General features: G+C 40.2%; 1 protein-coding gene across 9 annotated transcripts in view; it reads left to right on the top strand.

Moving 5' to 3' along the window:
- The window catches only part of TBXAS1 (thromboxane A synthase 1), a 229,289-nt gene that overhangs the window by 104,621 nt on the left and 98,354 nt on the right, over positions 1-26,314 (top strand). For 7 of the 9 annotated variants that reach the window (XM_069003037.1, XM_069003042.1, XM_069003040.1 and 4 more), the window contains one exon: positions 23,773-23,889. The exons of 1 other annotated variant lie outside the window; for it this stretch is intronic. In XM_069003037.1, the coding sequence (XP_068859138.1) occupies positions 23,773-23,889 (117 nt within the window). Of the gene's footprint in view, positions 1-9,877; positions 9,938-23,772; positions 23,890-26,314 lie in introns of those variants that run through there. One more of the 9 variants, XM_069003043.1, reaches the window with a different exon arrangement.

The raw sequence follows: 26,314 nt of genomic DNA, 5'->3' as shown, positions 1-26,314 counted from the left end.
TTAATTGTAAAATATATACATATTTGATTAGGAGACAATGGGAAATTTAAATTGTGAAGGGATGAAAACAGTGGGTGTATTGGTAGAAGCCAGTAAGATGATGATTCAGTGAGTTCTGACAGCTTTTATTAAAGCTGTCTGTAATGTGGTGTTATGCCTTTGAGTGCTCGTAAGCAGGATGACTTTAATCTGGGATTGTGCATTTGTGGACTACCTTCTGGGAAGTCATCAGAAGGCCTTTATGGAATGAGAGTGGTTTTAATCTGCTGAGAGGATTCTTTTGGAAGCACCTTGTGTCCTGTCTCTACATCCTGAAAGACCTAGACCATTTGTGCACTTGTCACACATTAAACCTGTCTGCTCACTCATTATATAGACAAAGTAGATCTTGCATGTGAACACAAGCTAAACTATTCTTCATTTTATGTTTCCCTTTGATACTGTATATTTCATGTCTTTACTATGGATATCTTTTGAATATCGCTGTAAAAAGTCTTTTATATTCCCCTGCCATCTTCTCTTGTTTCTGAATTACTAGTTACTAATTCTTGCAAAAGAATTGTATGGTGACTGCAGATCAAATCTGCATTAAGGTTCACTTCCTTATAGAATAAGCAACCAAGTCTAGCACACAGGCTGTTATTGCCTTGTAGGCACAGGCTGTATGTATTGTTACCTGTATAATCACAGGAAGGCAATAATGACACTCTATTTTCCCATTTAATTTGATCTCAACTAATGTAAGCATTGTAGCCATTTAAAACCAAAAATGTCTGCTGTAATATACCTTCATACTTGAAGCATATGAAGCCTTTTCCCCATGTTTTAAATTATAGTTGAAGAAGAAAATATGAAAATTAGTTTATAGACCTTCTGCCAAAAAATGTGGAATTAATTTTAATTTAGGTTAACAATGGAAACCTCAGCCAGCATTTTTAGGCAGGGCTGTGCTGGAGTAAATGATACCTTTTTCTCACAACAGTGTTAAGTTGTCTCTTGAATAGAAGTTTCCTTTTAAGAGCACTAAGACCATTTTTAACTTCATTACTGTCTTGTGAATGAGAAGATTATGATGGTTGTTGCTTTCTTCCAGGTGGGATAATGATACATAATCTGTTGTCAGATTGTTTTCAATTTCTGCATTGAAAATTTGTTTTTCAATTAGTGCTTGAGAATCATTAAAGTGTACTTTTAAAAATGTAGGAGCAGAATGTTAAGATGGAACAATGTGAAGAGAAACATGACCTGGTACATAATTAAAATAATTCAGAAATTGTCGGTAAAAATATTTCCTAAAAATGTGGATTCAATGAGCCCTAAGGCAAAGGTAAGTACTGGCTAGTCAAGGTTTGCTAGGCTGCTGGAGCCAGTGCTCTGCCAGGATTCATGTGTCTACCACAAGTGAAAACTAGTGGTTGATTCAGACCAAATCCTTAAATCTGCCTGCCAACCAGCTGGGGGAGAATGACATTTTAAAATTCAAAAATCTACACCAATTCCATTTGCTGTAAGAGAACGTTGCTGTTTTCTCATCAGAAGCTTTCCTGCTACAGTGGAGCAAATAATAATGGATTAACAGCAAACAATAATGAAGTGGTAAAAATAAGAACAAAAAAGTACCAGGAATATAATGTGATACAAATTCCTTGTATCCCTTTTGAAGGAAAAATGAATTGCTTGAGCATCTTTTTGTTTTCGGTTGTGTGTTTGTCCTCATCATCTTCTAGTTCATCCACATAAGATCTGATTATTCTTTTCACGTGTAGAATTTGTCTGTTACACTAAGCTGTTTCATCATCACCACCTTTATTTTGGTAAACCTATAATTATTCAGGCTTACCTGGGGCATTAAACAAATAAAATGCAACCACCAAGTAGGAAGGAACCTCTTTTCTGCATTTTATTCAGTTGTGGTCCAGGATGCCTGACATAATCCTGAACTGGCTGTTCTTTCTGGTCTCTTGCTAGGGGAAAGAAAATTGTATAATACTGTATCAAAAGATCTATCTAAATTTGATACAAGATGCCCTCCAGAGGTCCCTTCTAAACTCAACTATCCTGTAATTCTGTGAATTTTAGGTCAGGCCCTCAGTCAACAGAAATCAACATATTAACTTTAGATGACTCTACACTGACTGATAATGATTATGTGTCTCCAGAGCAGGACTGGGGTGTAACAACTGGCTTCAAACAGCTCAGCTCAGGAACTGGTCTATGTGTGTGTCTGTGTTTTTCACCTTTTGCAAGTAAAGGACCACTTGCATGTCTTGTGCAAGATCTTTCTTGCTGCCTTCTGCCTTGATTTTTAGAGAACAGGCATCAGCCCCACTGATGTGCTGACTTTCAATAAACAGTGGTAATCCAGTTGTGTATCCAAACCTGGAGTCTGATCCAGTTTATGGGCTGTGCTGTTTCTTCAGTCTCTCTCTCACAAATACAGTTTTTATTTTGAAAAATGAACCCACCAACATACTCTTTTGGAGACATGTAATGTGAAAATAGTTAAGGAATGAAAAGTTCTATACTGTTGCCAAAAGACACACAGGCATGCTGTCTTGACCGTGTACCCCTTGGTTGTTTGGTTTAGAAATGTTTCTTTTCTTCCAAGTTAAGCTTCCTAGGATTATTTCCAGTTGTGTTGATGCCATCATCGTCATCCTTTCATGTGAATTTCTTTGTTAACGTAGAAATTGTTGTTGTTAAGTGCAATGAACTCAGCTTGTAAACAGCTGATGAATGAACTTTGCTGGAAGCTTACCTTTGCCTGGGCACACGGTTCGGAGCCCCAGTGACGCAGTATGACAGCAGGCAAGTCGGTACTTGGAAAATGATTCAAACAAATGAGAAAACATGGTAAATATATATATAATGAGGTCTTCATTTTTCCACCCTTTGAAATGACTGTTCAGTGGGATGGCTTAATACATGAGTGATGATCTGGGGTGTGTGAATAGTCTGATTGTGATATTTAGTTTTTGAATGCATGCTGGGTTTTGTGCCTGCAGAGAGAAGGAATGTGCTTTAAATTTTTTCACTGCTTATTCTGTTTAGATTTTTTTTTTATTTTTTCACTCCTTCATCCTGTTTCATCTTGGTTTTTGTTTGGTTCATATAGGACATGGAAGGTGACTGGCCTAACACCTCTGGAGCCACCATGTCCCATGATTAGTTGCTATGTCTGCATGTGAGCTTGAATACATATCTGTATATATTTATGGATGCACATATATTGATTTGGGATTTCCTTGTGACTTGAGGAGAGGCTGAATCTCTATTCCAATCTCTAGAGCACTGTAGACATCAGTTGTGCCATCTTATTATGGAAACTTCACAAAATATCTCTCTGTACATGCCATGGTGGCATTTCAGTTTGTGATGCAGTAAAGCCCTTGTGCCTGATGGCAGGCTGTGCCTTGAACATCCAGTTGTTTGTGATTTTCCTCCCTCCCTGGCTTTGTAGGACAAATCCAAGCATCAATCCTGCCACATGTACAATAAGCCTTGGTCTCACTGAGCTGAGGATATTCGGTGCTTCCAAAAATCATTCTCTGCCTTACAAGGATAAGTGAAAAGGTGTCCAAGCAGTGAATTTATTAAGACTTAAGTTTTTTGCCTACTGGTTTGATACAGCTTCTAGATCATAGTTGTTTTGAAATCTTGTCTGGTACAGCATCATTATAGAAAGGCAGTCATGTTAGCAGGGAATGCATTTGCCTGTATAGCACTTATCTGTTTAATATTAATTTGTTTGACTGCATATTTGTGGGTGCTGTTATACAGCCACGTGAGCCCAGATGCTTGAGTGGTTTTCCAGTGCCAGGAAGCTGAGCAAGGGCTCTTTTCCTTGTTTTGACCTGATGGCTCAGGAGCACTGAGGGTAAACAACCCTAATAGCTGCTTTCTTTCCCAAGTGTGTCTCCATGACTGTCTTCTAGACATACTAGAATACCTTTCTAACTTGGCCTAAATATATATATATATATATATATATATATATATATATATATATTGCTGCTTTCTATACCTCATAAAACAGCTTTTAATTCAGGATTTCTTTTTTTTCTTTCCCCTTTTTGCTTAGAGAGCTTGCAGGTTAATTTTTCTGAGCAATTAAATTCAGTTTTGTTTAAATGTTTTAAAGTAGCAGAGCTTATGCTTGCAATGGACACTTGAAAATTAAAATAATAAATATCAGGAGGGTCATTTCTTTCACACTATGTAAGTCTTTTTATACATGCACAACAAATTGTCCCTTATTCCCCATATGCTGAAGCTAATAGCACAAAACTAATGTCGTCAAATGATCACTGCTATTGACTGTAAATTTAATCAGACTTTGGCTTCAGTTACCCTTAAAGAAGGAACTGATATATTAGTAGACCATGTTCTGTGAACCACCTGTTTCTCTGAATCCCAGTGAGAAGAGGTCTGGTTTGGTGATTAGGGCTCTAGGTCAGGATTTAGGAGCTCTGAGCTCAGTTTTTGGCCTTGCTACAGAATTCCTGTGTTCACAAGGGCAAAAGCATTTAGGAAGTGCTTTGTCACCTTAATAAATGTAAAAGAGTATGTTGGGAATTTCCAGCTGAAGAGTATCATTAGTGAATGTGAGTGCTTCAGGACTGATGGCAATGGGTTGGGATTTAATTTATCTGTTAATTTAAATAGTTGTGGTGGGAGGGTTTTTTGTTTGTTCTTAAAAGAAGCTTCAGAAATGCAGATTTAAAGTTTTAATGAAAAGCTCTTTTTTTTTCCCTTTTAAGTAAGTTTCTATTTTGAAGTATTAAAAAAAGCTAAAGTAGGAAAGTTAGTATTATCAGATTTAATTGAGTGTTTGAGGATCATCATCTCAAGTTTGTAATTTTTATTTGTGATTCTAATTCAGAACAGGAAACCAAGTGAAACCTATGTCTTGTGAAGTGGGAAAGCTCATTTGCATTTACCTTTGGAATGCCTGGCACTTTTTCCTGCTGACCACTTGTGCTGGTTCTAGCCAGGACAGGGTTAAGTGTTTTGAGTAGCCAGGAGGGGGCATGGCCAGGACCCTGAGGTTATTCTATACCACATCATTGCCAGTTGTGGAGGAAAGGGACGCCCTTCCTGGGAGAAGGGGTTCCTTCTGGTCAAGTAAAGGTGGTGGAAGGAGCTGTCTGGTATTGTTTATTGTTGGAAGGGTTTCCATGTGAATCCTTTATTTTCTTGTACCCTCTCACTGGTATTGTTGCTGTTACTGTTCCTTTTCTTATCTCACTGCTGTTTCCAGTAAATTGCTTTCATCTCAACCCATGATCTTTACCTTTCCTGCCTCCTGTTCCCCTCTGCATCCCACCACAGGGAGAGGGGAAAGCAGGGGAGCAAGAGGGCCGCAGTGTGGTGTGGGGAGTCTCAGTGGGGGCACAGAATTGGGGAGTACGACTCCTAAACCAGGACTCCACTCTTCATAAAAAGATGTCAGCATTTGCTTACTTCTATGCACGTTCTTACTTCTCATTTAATTCAGTGGGCCATGACTGTATTTACATACTTATGGGATATTCCCTTAAATGGGAGACTTTTGTTTTTTTCTTTACCTCTCATGGAAAAGAGGGTGAACACAGTCTCTCCTCAAACATTTGAGTGTTCAATAAAGACTTGTGAAAGTTTAGGAAGATATAAATAACAGTAGACTGGAGTGCCACAGAACAGCTTACAAGCAGTCAGTCTTTAAACACTGTAGTTAAGTCAAATTCATTTGAGGATGGTCCTGTTGACTGACTTGGAGACACCCTCTAATTGACAATGTATTTCCTCTGAGTGGTGACTTAGGTAGTTTGCTGTTTGAGGAAGGTTTCCTGTGTTGTTGTGGCTGGGGGAAGCTCTCCGCATACTCCCCAGCAGTGGTGACCAGGCTGTAGCTGGGTTTGGAGAAAGCCACGCTTCCAGTGAGGCTGCTGTTTTCACTGGATAACATATTGTTGTCCAGGTAAGTCATATGAATTTGTTTGCTTGAGACTTATGAATCTCTAATTGAGTAAATGAACATTAATATTTGTCACATTTCCAGGTGAGATTGCAAATAAAACTGTCTGATTCCTCCTATATGAAGGGCTAGCAGCGATGGTGGAAACGTTACACACAGATGAAATACAAAATAAAAACTTCCCACTTTTTCTCTTTTCCGAATGTGGGTTGTCTGTTTTCAAATGCTATGGGCCATAAACCTTGGCAATATAAAGGGAATGCAATGCAATTGACTGTAAGGAGGCCAGAAGACTTAAAAACAAGTTTCCTCTTTCCTTGCCTCCCCATGAGGAAATGATGAGTCAGCAGGTTGAGACCACAGCTGATGTTGAGATTCACAGTCCTCGTATTTTTCACAAGAGTTATTATGAAATGAGTTGTTTTTCAGCTTGGGTCTAAGCGTTCAAATCTATCCTTGAGTCTTTCTCTGGTTTATTAATGGGCTGCAGTGCTGCCATCACCATGGTATCCTGCTACCTCTTCCCCTGTGAAGACTGCAAAACCACTTGATGAAATTTACATTTTTAATTCTCCACTCTCCATGCCTGTACATATAGAAATGATTTGCAAAACCATGGGAGAACACAAATGCAAGGACAATTCAGTATCAAGGAACGACTCAGGCTGCTGTGTGGTTTTGTTAGTTTTTCACGCTCTCCCTTTATGCTTTTATACTGCAGCCATCCGTGGTTCAATACCTGCTCCTAGGTAGACACCACAACGCCAGATGGATTACGTACTTTACAGCACTAATGATAGTGGCTGATAATGTGTGCAAATCTCCCTTTCACTGCTTGTTCAAGGCAGTCAAGAAATACTGAATACAGCTGTACATAATTACGCTTCTTTTGAAGCTAAATCAGCCTGTGAAATTTCTGTTCCTGGAAAATGGTCAAAATTAGTCAATAAAAAGCCCAACAAAACAAACAAACAACAAAACCCCAAACCCTTTGCATGTACTTAGTTAATGGTATATTGTGACATTCTGTTTCTTAAATACAAGGCTTCCCTGCCAAACTATTGAGATTTAAAGGGAGGGGGGCAGGGGAATTCTGCATAATGAAACTCTGAAAAGGTAGTTTTGCTGCAGGTGTAGGAAGATGTTGATTTGACAATATGCTGTGCGTGTGCACTTGTTTGTGCCATGAGGAGTTTGTGTAGGACTAAGTATGTGAGTGTCTTAATGTCTTGCAGGTATGTGAAGGGTCCCCCTGTCTTTTTACCCACTCTCTGTTTCTTTCACATGTTTCTTTGAGTTACTGTAAGGTCAACCTTTGAAATTATCTGTTTTGGCTTGTTTATCCTCACCTCTATTTTCTTCTTTATTCTATCATTCTGCAAGATTTCCTTTTCTAAGCAACTGAAGAGAACAAGATCAGAGTTTCATTAGGTTTTGCCTTCCCTTCCCCCAGTTTTTTCTCCTGTTGAAACTTGCCAATCACTTTTAAAGCCTACACTGGGCTTTTCTGCAGCACAGGAGATATCATTAAGGCTTTAAACCCACTAATGAGGGAAATGTGCGCTGCTTGAAGGCTCCTGCAATATTAACTACATCCAATTATGTTAGGTAAACGTATGAGTATAGTCAAAACAGGATGAAAGCATATCTTTCTATTCAGGCCAAAAGCAGTCTTCTGAGCCAATCTTTCATCAAACCTACATTGGCTATTTATTTACTGGGTTTGCAGCCCTTTTTTTTAATACTGAATAATAACATTGAAGAGAAACAACACTTACAGGCAGGAAAGGACTATCTGTTCCTAGGGCTCTGTTCCTTATTTAAAGAACATGTTCTACTGCTGGATAAAATATGTGAAATCTTAAGTCCGATGAATATTTTTTCTTGTTTAAATACTTTATTGCTTCCTTATCTAATCCTGTCCTTAGCTGACTGTGTTATGAGTAGGTGGAGTGCAAATGCAGATTGTGCTGGTCTTCGCTGGTCCTGACCTTTGATTTCTGTTGATTTGTTGGTTTTTTTGTTAGAGGGAAATTAAACTTATCCTACTTCTTTGGACATAGGCTGTGAGAATACTTTTTTGGGAACTTACTCAGTCTAATAGCACAGGTTTTTAACAGTCCCTCATTTCTGACTTCTGAAACTGTTACTTGACAGTAGCAGATTGGTTGTTTTGTTTATAGTTTTCTTAATTTTCCCTATTCTTGACATATAGTAGAGTGTCATGTCCTTTGATTCCTGCCTTTCCCAGTCTGCTTTTGTTTAGAAGAGTAATTAGTTTGTCACTTGTTCCAGAATTGACATAGGCTCAGATCACAGCATCTGAGTTGATGCTTGAGCAATCAGAGTTCAGACCCAGTGCTTTGCTTTGTTTTCATGTCTTTAACCACATTTGGAGGTAACTCAGCTGCTCATGTACAAAAAGTCCTTTTGAAGCATCTGATGATACAAGAACCCTCTTAAGCCTATGCAAGTGATGTTTCACAGCGCAGAGAAGTGATTTACATGTACGTACCTAGGAGTATGGTAGTTCAGCACTGGAGTAGATGTGACATGGCAATATGTGATATTTGAATGGTTGTCATGTATCATGCCTAAGATCTGTTTAGCCTGGTTGAGTGTGCTCTTCCAAAGGTGGCCAGCAGCAGAATTCCAAAGACTAACATAACAGCAGGACAGACAGTGACAGTAATCTTCCTTCTGGCTTATCTGCCCAGCCTCTGGCAACCAGTGCTGTGGTGACTTTCCAGTGCCAGATATTGCATCTGAGCATCATTTCTCCCATTCATTCCATTGGCTACAAGTCTGTTCCCACCCCACCCCACCCCATCCCACCCCATCCCACCCCATCCCACCCCATCCCACCCCATCCCATCCCATCCCATCCCATCCCATCCCATCCCATCCCATCCCATCCCATCCCATCCCATCCCATCCCATCCCATCCCATCCCATCCCATCCCATCCCATCCCATCCCATCCCATCCCATCCCATCCCATCCCATCCCATCCCATTTTGAGTCCTTTCTATTAACTCTTATGCCAGCAGGTAGGGGTTTTTGTTTTGGTTTGTTTTTTTCCATGGATAAGCTTTTTATTTTGAGTGTGATAGTTCTGTCTGGGAACTTGTGTGTGTGCACAAGTTCATTCCTCTTCAGTGAGAGTTAATGTGGTACATGTGGGCATTATTATACTAATCCTTGCAAGATTTTGCTCTTCATTTCAAGTATTTTAAAGGTAGCATTATATCTTCCAAATAGTGGGAATAATTCTCTCTTTAGACATTCATTCAGATAGCTTAATCAATTTGAATTTGCCTGCCTTTATGTTTATATTTGAGCTTAAAAGTATGAAAGGTCCTTTTTTTTCTTTTCTTTTTTTTTTTTTCTGATATAATGATAATGTTCTTATCTAGCCCAATGCTCACAACCTTTTGTTAAGATGTCTAAACTGGACTCAGCATTTCCACAGCAAGGCCTACAAAATGGATCAAATGAGCATTCCTCATCTGGTTCAGCTCAGAAGCTAATCCATCTTGGTTTATGTGTCAGTGTGGACTTTTTCAAAACTATGCAGGCTGACATAGCACTGAGGCAGATGAGTGCTCACAGGCGCTCTCCACCATCTCCATTTCAATGGTGGTTATCTCCAATAGATGGGGAGTGGTGAACAGCTGATGGGTTTGTAGCATCTTCTATTGATGCAGCTGGTTTGTAGTGGTCCTCTGACCAGAGCCTGGAAATTTCTCTTCTACCTAGCAATCACCTCTGGTAGATGTGTGCCAAGTGAAAAATTTTGCCACCCCCTTTTTTTTTTTTTTTTTTTTTTTTTTTTTTGCTTGTAATCTACACTATGAAACATTCAGTCTGCAAGAATGAAACCTCCACAGGAAAGGATATTCAGGGACTGTGCCCTCCTCCCCACTGGCAGCGTGTTACAGCTATAAATCTGGAGGATCAAAAGTGAAGAATGACTCGGCAGGTATTATTTTACTCTCCAGTGAGAATTCTTTATATAGTAACCACATATCTTGGCACCATTTGTTGTGAATAATTGATAGCAAATAGCTGGCTGATCCAAGCCTTGGGGAAGGGAAGGCGCTGCCATGTGTTATTGGGGGTGCTGTGGAAGCACAGCTCCTGACCATGACCAAGGAAAGTCTCAGGACAGTTGCCAGTCCTGCTGATGTATTGTCAGCATTTAATTCACCACACTTAGAAGGGAAAGGGAAGAAGATGAGGGGTGTAAAATTCAAGTTTTTACACTGCATGGCTCACTCACAGCTCTCCAGCATAATGAGTCCTCCTTACTTTGAGCACACCTGGGCACTGCACATTTTCATGTTCATTCATCTGTTTCCAAAGTGATGGCTCGAGGAGACTCCATTTAGCGTCACAGACAGATATTCAGCAACATATATACAGAGATCAGGAAACAGGTGTCCTGCAGCAAAAGTAAGGGATTGTCGATCATTGTTAATTATTTACTCCTGCCAGCCTCCTCCCACTGGTGTTAAGCAACAGAAACAAAAATAATGACATTCTTTACTGAAATAACATTCCATTCCTCTTCTTTTCCTTCCATGCTTGCTCTTGCAGTAAAGGGTTTGGGGAAATAAGTAGTAAAAACAAGAACTATCTTGCACTCTTCTCCTCTGCTAGATTCGTTGTAAGTTGAAGGTACATAAGATGTTACTTTTTTTCCCTTTTCAAGGCAATCGCAAATGACAGTTTCCCCATTTCCTTTTCCAGTCTCAGTATGTGCATTTAGATGAAGCTAAAATTGCACTCTTGCACTTTTCATGCAGCTTTCCTAAAATAATTCTGAATAATTTAACAATGGCTCAGAAACATTCCAGTTTAACCAGTCATTGACCTTCAGTCAAGTTTTAATGTCCCCGGGACTCTATTGGTATTTCATCAGTTCCAAAGAAGCTGTACTGTCACAGAGGCAATGGTGAGATCTATAATTAAAGTTGCCCAATGTCTCCCATTACAGTGTTTTCTTTTCAGTAGATTACCATAGTTTAACTGCTTCAATTAGTATTTTCCATTTACAATTTTTCAGTCAAAATGATCTTGCTATTTTGGAGATGATGCCTAGGGAAAAGTTCGGGTTATTTATTGATTGTGAGGAAAATAAACCCAGAGTCTATTTCTTTGGCTTTGGCTTTGTTCCCTCTAGTGTTAAGGGCTGGATATAAAAACCACTTTGAAAATCTGACCAAACTGCTTAAGTTTATAAGCCCCTAAAGAATCTCAGTAAACACAGACTCAACAAAAAATTATTAAAGGAGACTGACTTACTACTATCGCTCTCTGCTGACAGAACTCTACAGATGACTAAGAACTTCTACAAGTCATCATGTGAGCATTATGTCTGAAGGAGGAGAAACCTGCATTTGTGACTGATTCATTTTACATGAAAGGCTTTGGGGTTTTTTATGTGCAGTGTTAAATCGTTTCAGGATATTATTTTCTCTGGAAATCTTAAATTTGAGAAATCAAATAGAGATCCTGTGGGGGTAAAAATGGTATATGATAACATAACTGAAGAATTGGACCCATTTGGACCCATTTCTGCATATGCTTTAGGATATGAAGAATGCACTAAGCCTTAGATTTTCAAACCTCTTAATGCTTTATTTTGCTCTCTAGTATCTTCCTAATATGATTGTAATTGACTGCAGTAGGAATTGATGATATACTGCATTGTCAGCAGTAAGAATAATAAAAAAAAAAAGACAGCCTTACCTTAGTGATTTCTGAGATTTGATTAGGAAATGTGTGGAAGACAGAATTTTCCTGTCATATCTGATTTTGAAGAGTTGAAAGCCAAAATAAAAATAAAGAGTTGATTAAAATAATTTGTTTTAGTTACAGCTTTGAATGTAAACAAAAAGTGGTTTCAATTTACAAGGTAAGGTTATTTTGTTCCAAAAACATATTAAAAAAAGGTAGTTTCTTGGAACTTTTCTCCTCCTTTTCTTCCAGAAAGCCTAGAGAAAGAAATTGATTTTGCAGTATTTCCAGTTTCTTGCAAATCTCATGGCTTTATTTAAGTTTCTCTAACCGGCTCTGGTTTTATTTTTGTTTAATATTTGATTTGAATTTTTAAAAGGAATGTACCCTCCTTAGCTGGTGTTTCACGGTGTCATTTTAGATGTTCTTTAAATGCCCTGGCTGCTGGATGGCACTGCCTTGGTTTACCCTCCTTGTGGTCAAGTGGGGTAACTCTCATTTTTTCACTTTTTTCAACTCTTCCGTTTGCACTTGTGGTAGCATTTATATTATATTGGCAGGGGCAGTCACTCTTGGTTGTAAGAACTTAGGTTTGTCCTAGGGTTAAGATTTATTCCAAGTAAAAAAATCAGCAGGGTTTTAGACATGTCACAAGGGGTTATTTTTTTCAGTTTCAAGATCCCTTTTATTTTTCACGCTGCTGGGTGCTGAGGGTGTTCAGTGTGAACCTCAGGTGTGAGAGAAGCAGCTGTACAGATGCAAAATGAGTTCTCGTGATGTGGGAGTGTGTGCTGTGCTGGCCAACACTGATGGTTGGGAACTACAACTCCCACCCACCAACTACAACTTCCACCCACCAATAAAGCTTGGAAGTGGGGGCTTGGAAGTGCATCTACCAATAACTTGCAAGTAAAAATAATATGCTGGGTGTATGCAGTCAAGTGTGATGTGTGTGCTCAGTATGGGTACAGCCTGGCAATTTCACTGGTGTGTGGTCCTTCCAGAGAGTGAAGCTTCTTTCCTTCTTCATTTAGGAAACCCCAGCAGGCAGAGCTATGGCAGCCTCCAGTCAGGTTTCCCGTTGCCTTTCTGTGTGTGCCTGGCTGTCTGGGGGTTAATCCTCAGTGAAAGGTTGCAGGTGTCTCATTCTCATGGCTGCCACATGCTCCTTCCCTGGGCACTCGATAAAAGGGAATCTAAATCCCAAATCTCACTCTGTCCTTGCAGGTTTGCTCAGCTTCCAGCTTGTCTGTGCCTGAAATGCTGGTGCTGGCTTTTTGGGCACCATGAGTGGGCAGAATTCGGGCTCTGATCCATCCCTCTGATTTCACGTCATGGTAACAGTGCACTAAAACTGAAGCAAGAGTAGTGAAACAGGCCCCCCAAATGCTGCATCAGCTGAAGGAAGCCTGTTTGCCCAGAACGAGATCTGTGAGCTCTGTGGCGTGGACTACAGTTTGTGGGGGTTTTGTTGTTTGTAACATTTTATCTTATCCTAGAACTCTTAAGATAACAAGTTCTGGTGGTATGCTTTATGTTTCATAATCCGCACTACTTCCTATTATAAGTCTAAATGTTTTAGAATGCAAAAGTAGCTGATACTGTTAATTTATTTGAGTGAGGTACTTGCTGAGACTCAGAGGAATGTTCCAACCTTTCTCCTTGAAGAAATCAAATAAGAGTAATGTGAGCAACAGTCTGCTTACAGGTTGTTTGTGAAGTAAGGCTGTTTTACAGAAATTGTGAGCTCCAGGGAACTCATGATAAGTCCTGTAATGTTATCTGTGCGCAGTAGGACTTTATTACTGTCGAAATTATCTTATGACAAACATTTAATTCTAGATATGCTCAAATTAATTTGTAAGAGGCAAATGAACACACATTATTTCATATAAGCATGTCAAAACATGCTTTCATAAATTAGGATTGTTTTATTTATTTGATTGAAACCAAGCAATAACCACAAATGTGAAATCTTGGAAGATAAAATGCTGAAAGTGTGCTGTGCAAACTCCTGAGAAAGTTTTATAGCCTAGCTCCTCTTGAGGGACAAATAAGTGAGGAACAAAAGCAGCTACTGCTATCAAGAAAATGCACTAATATTTTGACAGATAGATGTGGAAATCTTAATATATGAAATTCGGATTTTTTTCCCTGATGTGTAAATATCCACTTAATGTAATTAGCAAGAATTGTGAAGTAGCAGGCAGGGAATTCAAATTCTTCCACTGAGCAGATACTGCAAATGTGATTTGTTTGACAGCTTGTCATTCTGCCATTAGAGCTGACCTGGGGTTTTCTTTCTGAATGACTTTTCAAAGGAAAAGTAACATAAAAAGTTAATTATTTAGCCAGGCAACGTCCTGACTTGGACTAGCAGCATATGCTTAGACAAAGAGCAGAACAAGAGCAGAGCAGTATTTCCTATAGAATATCCCTCTAACGTCTGACTGCCCATTGTCAACTTCCTAAGCTGAAAGCTGTATTCATGGTTTTAATTTTTAATAGCCCTTTTCTTCCAGTAGTTTGATTTAAATATCATCTTGAACCCATTTTTTTGTTTTTTAAACCTTTAGGAGGCTTCACAAGAAAACGTCTATCGGCTTCGTTTGACATTGTTTTGAAATTTTCTTCTTGGCATTGCGGGGAAAAGGTGAAATACTTCTTCCTTGGGTTGTTTTGCACATATTGGAGATCATCAGTTTGTAGTATAAGTCTCAAATATTCTGTTTCAAATTAGATAAATGACAGTTTGAAGTTTATTTTGAATATCAGGATGTTGTCACGTGGGAAATGGGGAATTAGGCAACAAGTTTGAGGTGCTACATGGGAACTTGGAAGACTGATAGAAACCTTTTGAAATGTCTTTCACCTTTTGGTCATAGTTTGCTACTTAGCCTCTTGTTTATTTTCAGTGTTTCTCAGTGCTTTGAGATTTTAAGCTAGCCAGGCCTGTATATAATTTTATTTCTGTATTGCAGCATCAGAGTGGAAGAGGTCAAACTGAAATTGTCAATAAAATATGAAATACATGAATAAGTGACATTTCTTATATACACTCTTCTCAGAATAAAAATGTTGCATTCAAGTGGTATTTTTAAACTAAGCCATTGGTAAACCTCCCCTTCACCTAGCTAGCTTACCTCTGCTAGTGAACAGAAGGTCCTAGGCATTTAACCCCTATCTGAGGAGCTTAATTTGACAATACAGATGTAAAACTCTTCCTCAGACATAGCTACTGTTCTGAAGTGCCTTGAATCCCTTGGAGATGCTGATTTCAGCAGCTGAAATCACCAAACGGAAGCTTAGCAGCTTTGACTCTTGTCCAAGGTAGGAGATCTATGAATATGATGTTTCGAGAGGAGATGGCCCTCACAGGTACCTTTGAAGCTGTTTGGCGGTTCAGGCACTTTAGAAAATGTGGCAGCAATAAACGTGGTTCTTTGTAAAACAAGGTGGTGGAGCCAGGCTGCTTTGGTACAGTCCCCCATGACAAGGGGAGCTGCCCAGAGTGCAAGAGCAAGGCTTTCACATATTTACCTGCTGGAAATCATTCCGAGGCACTCCTCTCATCTCTCTGTGAAGTGCCCTACCTAGAAAATTACAGGTGATTCTTTGAGAAGATGCACTTGTAACCTTATTTGTTGAATTGACACCACATTCTATGTGGTTTATCGCATTCATGATAGAGAAGTTAGTGAATCTCTGCAGCCTGATAGGTCTCAGACTATCCATCCCTCCCTCTAACCTGTACTCCTGCTGTAATAATTCTTATTTACTAACTTTTCTTCCTATCCTTATCCACAGGAAGGAGTTACAACTTTTTTCCTCCATTGTGAGTTTTGTTCTGTCAGTGACTGTTTGAAAGTGGGTTAATTCCATGACTTCTTTCACTTTGCAGTTGTAAGAAAGGGGGTGACCTCTCTTCTGCAATACATTTTGTTATTACGTTCATGTGAAGAAGGGTAGTGAGACCTTAAGGAAGTGTAGGACTCTTCCTATGTTCCTGTCCTGGCAGCTTTGCCAGCTCTGTGCTCATTTTGGTGAACTCTTTTTCTGAGGTATCTAACTCCATACCCAAGGTATTTGGGTCAGCAGCCAGGAGGACAAGCAGTGGGAGGCTGGGTAGTACTTACAATCTCTCTTGGTATTCTTCAGAAGCTTCAGGGTTGCTGCAAGTATGTGCCTGGATGAGCAGAGTATGGAATATGATGGTCCTGTGTAAATAAAAGGTCTAGCCAAAGTTCTTATGGGCATTGCCTGTCTTTCCTACGTATGCCAATGACTGAAAGCATGGCAATATATGTGTATCAAAAGTTACTGGGGACTGCTTTCTTCCAAATACTCCTTACAATCTGTAAAAGGAACTTTCTGGTCCTCAACCCTTCCTCAAGGAGAAGTGTGTATAAACAGAGAGGCTTTTAATAGTCTTATAACTTTATCCAATATTAAAATGGCCAGTTATGTCAGCTGGAAAGTGGATTTAAACATTTTTAAAAACTGCTTCTCAGCACAGCAGGAACTGTGTATGGAGTATGGCTTCTCTAGTACAGCCTGGGTTTGTTTATAATACCAAAATTCCTAATTAAATAAGAGCAAGTACTTTTTTCTTTGGTTTGATTGTTTCAACCCCAAATATGCAAACTAACCACCATATGCAAACTCATGAAGGCATGGACTTAATTTTGGTGTTGCTTACTCCAGCAAATGGAACGTGTGACTTGCATCAGTTTGGGTCAGACTGCAGGAGGCCATATGTGTTTATTTTAGCATTTATGAATGGTTATATTTACCTCATTGCAATGACTCGCTTTGGTTTCTATTGACAAAACCATGACTTAAGAGAATGTTTGCAGAGACAAGAACAGATGTTTCCAGGCTGTTTGCCACAGAGGGGAAAAAAACCCCAGTATTTGCTTGTAAGCTGGTTTTGGCTGTGCCATTTTTCCAATGAGTAATTAGGAATGGTAGTTATTAGTCAGTTGCTGAAGATCCTGACTTGATGACAAAAGAACCTGCTTGGAGATGCCTTTTGTATAGTCTGATCTATAGAGTAGAATGATAGACAATGGCTGTAATCACTGAAACCAATTCTACCTTGTCACACTCTCTTGAAGTACCTTAATGACCAAGGAGAACCTAAAAGCTTAATGAAATAGATAATCCATGGGCAGTTTCTCCTCTTCTCTGCAGGCATGTTGCTTTCAAATTAAGCTGAAAACTTTTACTAGATGCTTTTATGAAATTGCAAAGCAACATGAGTTTTTGGAGTTTGTTTGGTGTTTTTTTTTTTTTTCCCCTTCTGGAGCCATAAGATCACCTTATGTATCATACATACTAAAATCAAACTTGTTTTAAACAAAGAGAAAAGAGGGGACAAAAGTGTAATAGAGTATTAGCAGGGTTGGTGATCTGGGAGGGTTTTGAGTAACGTGTTTGTGAAGTAGTGTCTGTCCCCATAGTTTTAATGGGCAAGGAAAGACTGATTTCAGCTACCTGGGAGCAGCAGTGTGGGGTGTATGGCATCTGAGAATTTGGAAATGGAGTTTTGGAAAGGCAAGTGAGGAGCAAGCCTGCTTTGGGAGAGACAGCTCCTGTGTGTAGTGATTGCCTCGGGTGTTATATGGATGGGAGGCCCCTTGCAGGCACAGCAGAGGAGTGAGAGTGGCCCAGTGGTCTCCCACACTGGGACACAGCCCTCAGTGGGCAATGCCAGCCCTTTCCCCCCTGTGAAGGCTTTGGTCCTGGGGGGAGGAGTTGGGTCTTGCTCCATTGTGAGATGATGATTTATGAAGAGAAAAATTTTTACATGCTTTGAAGAGATGTGGCTATAACATCTGTGTATGCAAGGGCCTTCCAGATGGAAACAACCAATGAACTCCAGAGTATATGACATAAATGAACTCTATTTTGGGTTTTAAAAACATGCAACACAGTGCTTTCTTGGTTCAATCAAAAGCCACTACACAATATGTCATTGAATGTCATGAATACAGGGAGATCTGAGCATGACTTAAAACACCAAGGAAGTTGGAAGGAATATGCTGTTATCAGTTTACCAACAGGGAATTTTAAAATCTAATATATGGAGGCATCTCCTGCCTTCCCACTTTCATGATCTACTTACTGCAAGCTTGGTAAGATGTATTCCTGGAGATATCGCAGGGATTTTTTTTTCTGTTTCTTTTTTTAATAGCAAGTGTTATGTTGATCTGTTAAGTGTCATGCCACTGCCACTGACTGGATGAAATACCATATGGGAAGTTCATGGGTTTACTGGTTCCACCTGCTGGCTGGAGGTGATGACCTGTCAGTCAAGGGGAGCTGAATGAGTAATCTTAAGAGATTTTATTAATAGCTATTGTATGAGGTATGGGGATAGTGTCTTGTCTTCATGCTACACACTTTCTGTCTCTTTTTTTTTACTTTTTATTTAATTAAATTCAATTTAAAAATGCAATTTCTTAAACAGGATGGCAATGCCTAATCACAAGTGCATTTTTAGTGAGAGAAGGACAGCAACCCTTTTTGAAAATAAGAAGATGAACAAGTTAACCCAGTGATGTGCAAGCACTTCTGCCTGCTCATCGCTTCTGGAACTTGCCTTGGGGACAAAGCCATCCCCCACTAAAGCTCACACAGATAACTGCACGGCATTCATGACGACTGGGAGAACGATGACCCCTCACATTGAGAATATACCCCAAAAATTTCCCCAAAGAAGGAAAAGGGTGGGGGTGGGAGGAACCCAGAGTTAGACTTAACTCTGGATACTGAAGCCCCCATGGGTACCAAAGAAAGGCTGAAGGAGAGAGGAGCAAATGGCTCTCATTAGTGTGGGTTGTAGGGTTGAGATTAGGGCTGAAGTTCAGGGGATAGTCGGCATGGGATTCCAGTTAAAGCTGGATCCCGCAACAGCTGCGGGGCTAGAAGAAAGCTTACATGAAGGCAAATGGTGTTTGCTAGGGATGAGTAATGCCAGAATTAGTGCTGGAGTTACTGTTTGGATTTGGGATTTTTGGTGCTCTAGAGCTTAGTTCCTTGTTTGAATCTTAGCAGACTGAGTGCTGAGGTTTGACTCCTGCAGAAGTAAATTGTTTTTGATTGGTTTTGTTAGGAGTGTGGGGTATGATGAAGTCTAAGATAACAAATTGTCTGAGATCCCATTTTCTGGAGTTTCATTTCTCACCCTGTTGTCAAAGCACATGGAGAAGATAAGCAGCTGGTTCTGTGGAGGTGAATGGTTTTTAAAGGTCTTTAAAGGTACCTGTTAGGTTTTTTGAAGATTCGTCTATTCAGGATACTTAAAGAGTGCATGGCTGCGTTAACTGCCTTCTGATGGCCGCAAACCTTTATCCCTCATTTTTCTACCAAAGAAGAGGTGTCTAAGGGAACATCATGGTGCTGTTACCATTCTTTCTGCTCTAGGCAGTCATTGGTGGCTGCCAGAGGTTGTCTAGCCTGCTAGTGACAAACTTGGAAAAGGAACAAATATTGAAATACATAAATACTGAATCACGGAAGGCTACAGTTTTTCTCCAAGATAAAACAGGGACAGGATTTTAGTGCATGAATAGGTCCTACAGATGTTCATAGTGACACACTTCTTGGCATGGTTTTGTTGTGTATTGATTAGTTGTCCCCCAGGCACAGTCAGGAGCAGAACATGTAGCATGACCAGAAGCAGTTTGGATATGTCCATTCTTTTTGGGAAAGGGATTTAACTTTCGGGACAGGAGGCCTCTGAGTTCTACTTGGCCTCAGAGCCAGAGAAGATTCACTTGCCTGAATTATTTAGTAATACTGAGGAAGTCAAATTGACTAAGGGATGAACAAGCCAATAACTGGGTCTGAAGGGTCATCCTGAGGAACACCTTGTGGGGGAGGGAATTCTTGCATCAATTGCAGAGATGCCACTCATCTGCAAATATTATTTTGTTTTCTCTTTTAAAAGCAGTGATGTTTTAAAGGATTTGTTTACAAGCAAATCCCTGCAATTTTCCTTGTTGTGGTCGATGGCATGTCTATGATTGCAGGAACTCAGCAGCACTTGCAGGTAGACTGCAAGAGATAACCATGCTGCCAGTGATTTTCATGCAGCATTGCTGTACCAGAAATGGTTGATTACACAGGAGAAAGAAGCGCAGAGCAGTTGTTCAGTATTTAGATAATGCTAGATGGAGCATGATCCTGATTGCATTTGACTTAAAAGCAACCTCCTTTGCTGCCCAAAAGCTGAAATTCCACCCCTGAAAATATTACAGCTGCCTCTCACAGTAATCTTTTTTGTGATTTTTATAAGCTCAAGATTTTTTAGATACATCTAGTACTACATCCATTTGGAAAGAGGTGACACTTCATCTTTCACTGAGATACTTCAGACTCATTCTCGTACCAAATCCATTTTCATTCCTACTATATGAACCTGTAATGCAGGTTATGCAATTAGGAGGAAAGTGTTTGCAGAAACTATAAGGAAAACCTGGTAAATGAAATCCACTATACACTGTCAGTCATGCTGATGGTATTCCAATAAACACAAACGTATTTTTGCATGCCCAGTTTTAAAGGTACAGAGTAAAATAATTTATGCCCAAAGTTGTTTTTCCTTCCTTGCAGCATTTATATATATATAATACTGTACACACCAGAAATATGTTAAGGGAGCATTACTGACATAAAGTAGAGTGCTAAAAAGGTAATGCTATAGTTAATGTCATAGTTATAATATTATAGTTAGCAGGCTCTTTGTTCTGTAACTGGGTTCCTCTCTGTGAATGTGCTGTATACAGTCTTTATGCAATTAGGAGCACTTTTTAGGGCAAATGTTTGGTTTTAGGAAGGGAATTTGCTTTCAAGACAAATGCAGTGAGATTTATATCACATCTGTTATTATCTGAGTGGAGCTTTGTCTTGCAAAGGAGATTTGTCTTATAGAGTGCACAGTTTGGGCAGCCTTCAATTTAGGACTGGATGCAAAATACTTCTCCGAGTGTTGCCCTGTAATTTTTTCTGTTTTTCTTTTTTTTTTTTTCTGTATGCTATTTAAACCTTGCTTGGAAGATGAAATTGGTCATTTCCTTGTGGGAATTGTTATTCTGCTCTTTCACTGTAGTTGCTGAGTGCCTCAGAAATGTTAATGTATCGTTAGCATTTCTGAGGAGGTGATGTGATATCTCCACTTTATAAAGCAGAAGTGAAGGCTGGTGGTTGAAACACGGGTCTGAGAGTGTTTGCTAATTTGGGGGCTGCATTCAGTGACCTGATTTCTTGGACTTAATGCGTTTGCCAGGATCAAGGCACATTCCCTGTTGTTGATTTTGTTGAGTGCTCAGGAGCACTGCAATCTGGGCCTCAGGGTTTGAAATGAAGACCGAAAACATAAGGAAGACTCATTTAGTGACCAGCTGAGTCAAGATTTAGTGTAAAAGGCTGCTCTAGCAGCACATAAGAACTGTGAAGCAGAGGGTAGCATACAGTACTTTCTGACAGGATGACGCTCATTTCCAATTGTCTGGAGCCTCTTTCTTCTGATTCTCCTGTGCCTTTGAATATTTGTAACAAATGATGGAGCGCTCCACCGAGTGATGGTCTTTCTAGCTGCACTTCTGATCCTCAGGAGAGATACCTACTGACAAGTTAGAAAACAGATCATTTATTTAAAGAGGCTATTCAGAGAAAACAGTCCAAGATGTTTCAATTTTGACAGCCTGTCCAAGGTTTTCCTTGTTATTGTACAAAATAGAATAGCCTATATATACATTCAAAAAGTGCCCTTATTTTGTTTTACAGTAGTCATCTGATGACAGTACCTAAGTCAGTCTCTTCCTTCAGCTTAATATGTATTTTTCTACCTGAAAGCTGCTCATCTTTGCTCAAAACTGGTCGGTAGTGTCAGCCCGGTGACATTAGTTTACTACACTGGATGGTGTTGCTGAGAATGTAAAACTATCCCATTAGCCTGTTTGCAATATAAAATAGGCTTCTGCATTTTACAAGCTTATGCAGTGTAGTAAGAATTTGGCAAGTGTAAAGGAAAAAGGTGTTAAGGAGAGCTGGCAGCTCCTTAAAGAAACGATATTAAGTGCAAACTCTTCCAGTAAGGAGGAAAGTTAAGGAAGTGCAGTGGAAGACCAGCATAGCTAAATTGCCAGCTCTTCATGGCTCCTGAGGAGAAATTGTTTTTTTACAGAGTAGAAAGTAGGTCAGATTTCCAAGAAAAAGGATAAAAAAATAGCGTGTAGTGGCAATAAAATCAGAAGTATTGAGGCACAAATGAAATTAAAGTATCCAGGTGTGTAACAGGTCGTAAGAATTGATTTTTTCATGTACATTAGTACCTCCTGGTAACTGGAGAAGTGTACACCTTCTGCCCACACCCACTAATCTTAGTGTGGTTTTTCTGGAGGGCATTGCTGTACAATGCCTGAAATGTATTTTGGAACAGTCCATTGTTGGAAGGGAAGGGAGAAGCCCAGTGTGCCTTCTTTGCAGGAAGTATTCTGTACTTTTGTTAATGATTTAGATGATGGTATGGAGTGCTCTAACATTTCATGTAGAAAGCTGGTAAGGATAAAAGATGCTATGGAAAAAAGGGCTAAAATTCAAGGTGGGCTTGATCAATTGAACAAATAGTCATAAAGGGAATGGTCATAGTTCAAAAGGACATGTTCTAATGTGACTCTTGGGAGTAACCAGCTTTAATGATAAAGGCTGGGAATAACTTCCTAGAGAGTGATCATTCGGACAGAAGTCTGAAAGTTGCAGGGAACCACAAACCAGTACATGAGTACAGTGTCATGCTGTGGTATGTAATATTCTAGGGTGAATAGAGAACTGCAGAATGTCTGGAGAAAAAACATCCATCATTGCCTGGAGTACCATGTCAGGTCACAGGGACTGTTACCTTGAGAAAGAAGTAAATCAGCAAGACTATGCAGAAGAACAGTACCAACACTGAACAAACAGTCCTAGATAATATAACTGATAAGTATGTATTGAGTGAATTGGTGTTATGTGGGGTAGATGGCTGAAATATGCTTAGTGGTTATTATAGCCTTCTGTATGTATGGGTTGCTGCAAAGATGGGGAGAATAACCTGGTTTCTATGCCTGTGACAGCATAAAGACTAAAGTTCCAGCAAGAGAGAGAGATTGGGCTACCATGGTAAAAGTAGTACAGCACTGAAAGAGTTTGAGTGGGGAGGTTATTGAATTTCTGTTATTGGAGATCTTCAGGATCAATTAGGAAACATCTTCTGATAGAATATAAGATGTAATATTTTCTGCTGTGGGGCTGGATGTCTCCTGATGCTTCTCCCAGGCAGAAGTGTGTTGTTTTCTGACTCACTTTCTCTTTTGTCTTTTATATCTTTTTACTCCTTGGTGAATATCACTGTTCTCTGGACAGGAATTTCTTAGATGGCGGGGGAGGTTAAAATTTAGTAAATTCACAGTAGTCATTTTGGTACAGAACTTCATGGGGCAGTGCTTTGAGCTACTATATTTGACCAACTGCTGCAGCTGTGAGAGTCACAGGCCACAACTTCTTAGTGAGAGTGTTCCTTATCAACAGAGTAAGGACTGGGACTTGCTTTCTAATCAACATATTTTCTGAAGACTTTTAAAATGCATGTAACAATTTGACATACCAGCTGTCACCAGAAATTGTGTCCCCCACCAACACCGGCATGCGATGCGTTGGCACTCATGTCACACGGAGAGGGAGTGTTGACAAGTCCTCTTGCTAGTCACCTTAGAAAGAGAGGGAAGAAGCCAGGCTTCAGTGAAAGTGGTCTCAGGAGAACACCAGGAACATCAGAACCAGAGCAGTCTGAGAAAGGAGTTACTGGGTTGGTCCAGGACTTTTACAAGCCCAAGAGAAAATGAGTGCAGCAAAAGAGAAATTTTCTCTAGCCTCATCCATGTTTAGCTTGCTGTTTGGGACTGATTTGAACCTCTCTTCATGGGACAGCAGGTGTGATACCATTCCTGAGCAATCTTCCCAAGCTCCAGAGTCTTGAGTAGCTGTAGTTGCATTTGTGTTAAAACTGAATTATGTTTTCTGTCGACTTAGAAGCCGAACTTGATTTCCAAGCCAATGCTTGATAGCATCCTTTGTCTTCGTGATGACAGATGGAAGTACGTGCGGAGCCTCCTGACCCCAGCCTTCAGCGATACCAAACTGAAAGAGGTAAGGTGTAGACATTGCTGCTTTCATAATTTAGAAGACTTGTGCAGGCATCTGCTTTATGTAGGTCCATATTAAGGATAGGTAAAACATGCTACTTTGTGCCACTTTATTTAGACCTGAAGAGCACTGCGGCAGAGCTTCCATACGGCATGGTTCAGATCATAGACTGGTGAAAATCAGAATAGCTCATCTGAGGATATGATCCTCTGTCTTCCTCTATATAAGTCAGTTTGTCCATGAAAGTGTAGCATACTCGAGAAGGACCCTTACCTCTTCCTCTCCCGTGCCCTGTTAGGAGTAAGCTTAGGTCCAGGAGAGGTTATTGCTCCCAGTTGGAACATAGCTTTTCTTGATGTGCAGAGTCAGCAACTCTCATGTTAACACAGGAACTGCTGTCAGTTTGTTTTCATTTCTCCATCTCCTTCCCCTTCCCTCCTCCTTTTATTCTTTAATCCTTTCATATAATAAAATAAGTCACTGGAACAGAATGTCATTGCCAGATAAATACCTCTGACTGAAAATAAATGTCTCTGCGCTAACCTGCTGCTAATTTCCTATAAATGTATCAGCATTTGCTGAGCCATGGAAACCCATTACCCAGTAAAAAAGTCCTGTGATACGATATCTCTTAATTAAATGTATATAAATGATTAACTGGTTAAAGTCTTCTCTCTAAGAAAAATACAAAATACAATCCCACAACAAAAAAATCACCTCTTCCTTTTTATGTTTTATTCTGAAGGGGAACCATGCTCACTCTGGTGCCCAGTCCTGGGTTGTAAAATTTTCCACTGGGCAAACGCTTGTGTTGTTTTGACATGCCGCTGTCGAAATCCACAGTAACATCTAAATGTGTCTGGCTCTCCCAGCTCTATAGACAGCGGTCGCTTAGCAACGCCGGCTGTCACCTCCTTATTATGGTAAATTCTAATTGGCTGCGAGCCTGGCGGAGATGCTGATTAATCACGACTGACAATGCCATTGGTTATACGCCCTGACATTTGCTCTGTCACCAACTCCATCACGAAATTTCAGCAAGGCGAGGGTGTTTAAATATGCAAGCGATTAGTTGCACATGGCATGGTGGCGAGAGGAGAGTTTTGCATTTTCCTAGCGGAAATTAATCTGCCTTACTGCAGGTCATCGGCTCTTTGCTCGTGGACTAACAAAAGATTACGCCGCACTCCCCTCAATTTGTGGAGAGCAACCTCTGCCGGCACCAGCCGGGCAGGCTTGGCTGAGGAGCACGGTGAGGGCAAGAGAGGGGAGCCTCAGGGATCCTGCTCTGGGGCTGGGCACGCGTGGCTTTACAGGGTCTGGCTGATCAAACTGGGCTGGGAGGAGAAGTCATGGTACTCCCTTTGCATGGCTTGGTGGTGGAGCTGGAATGCAGGAATAGTGGTAGGAGGTAAAATGAAGGGCTGGCCAGTGCCTGGTAGCTGTCTTGCATGCAAAGATTGAGATCTTTAATTTTAGCCTGATAATCAGCTTTGCCCATGCTGCCTCTTTCAAGCTCTGTGGAAGGCATGTGTGCATGGGCTTAGGGTGACCTGGAAATTGCCACTTTCTCCTCCTATTCTACAGCAAGTGGGAAAAAGAGGACTGGGGCAGGTGTCTCTGAAAGGTTCAACTTTGCTTTTCTCTCCCATGCCTTCAACAGAAGTCCGTCCATCCCTACACAGACAGACACTTGCAGCAAGCCCATGTGAGATTAAGAACCGCTGTTGAACGGATGTGCTCCTCAGCCTTGCTTTTCATTTTCTACCCAAATACATTAGCAATCCTGGGATTTGAAGTTAATGCAACTTAAGTCCTTGCCCATGTGCTTTTCCTGCTGTTGCTTAATTTAGAAGCCATACCAACACTTCTCAAAGGAAATCAATGCTCATTAATTATGATCTCACTTTTTAACTCTCCCATATTTGGTACTCTCTCAGAACCTCTACAGCAGCATGGAAACAAAAAAACCATGTTCTAGTATTGGCCATACTGCAGAGTATTCAGCATTATCTGCAAGACATCCTGTTTATAATAAACCCTTCCTCTCTACTTTGAGTTACAAACACAAATTTGGTACTAATTTATTGCATAAAAACCTAGATATGCTATTTTATACATGTCTATAAATACTACTAGGACATTCCTTATTTCTTCTTCCAGGATATTAATTCCTCTGACAAAATCCCACACCAAAGTCTTCCACTCTGTTCACTCTGTCTCCCTTACCTTTGTTCCTCTATGAAGCTCCCCAGCGGTGCTGGAGAGACTGCAGACCTCGTAAGTGTCTTTGGAGAGTGGTTCCCCTTGAGTGCTGCAGCCCCTAGTGCCACTCCATAGACTTGTCTGTCTGGATGCTGTGAGAGAACTGGGAGCTATTAGCCTGTGACAGAGCAATAAATGTTAACAACTCTTTGTGCTCCCCATA

Source organism: Aphelocoma coerulescens, chromosome 1A (genome assembly GCF_041296385.1).
Source record: "Aphelocoma coerulescens isolate FSJ_1873_10779 chromosome 1A, UR_Acoe_1.0, whole genome shotgun sequence".
NCBI classification, from domain to species: Eukaryota; Metazoa; Chordata; class Aves; order Passeriformes; family Corvidae; genus Aphelocoma; species Aphelocoma coerulescens.
The sequence above is the reverse complement of the archived record's forward strand: the minus strand, read 5'-3'. Positions and strand labels throughout refer to the sequence as shown.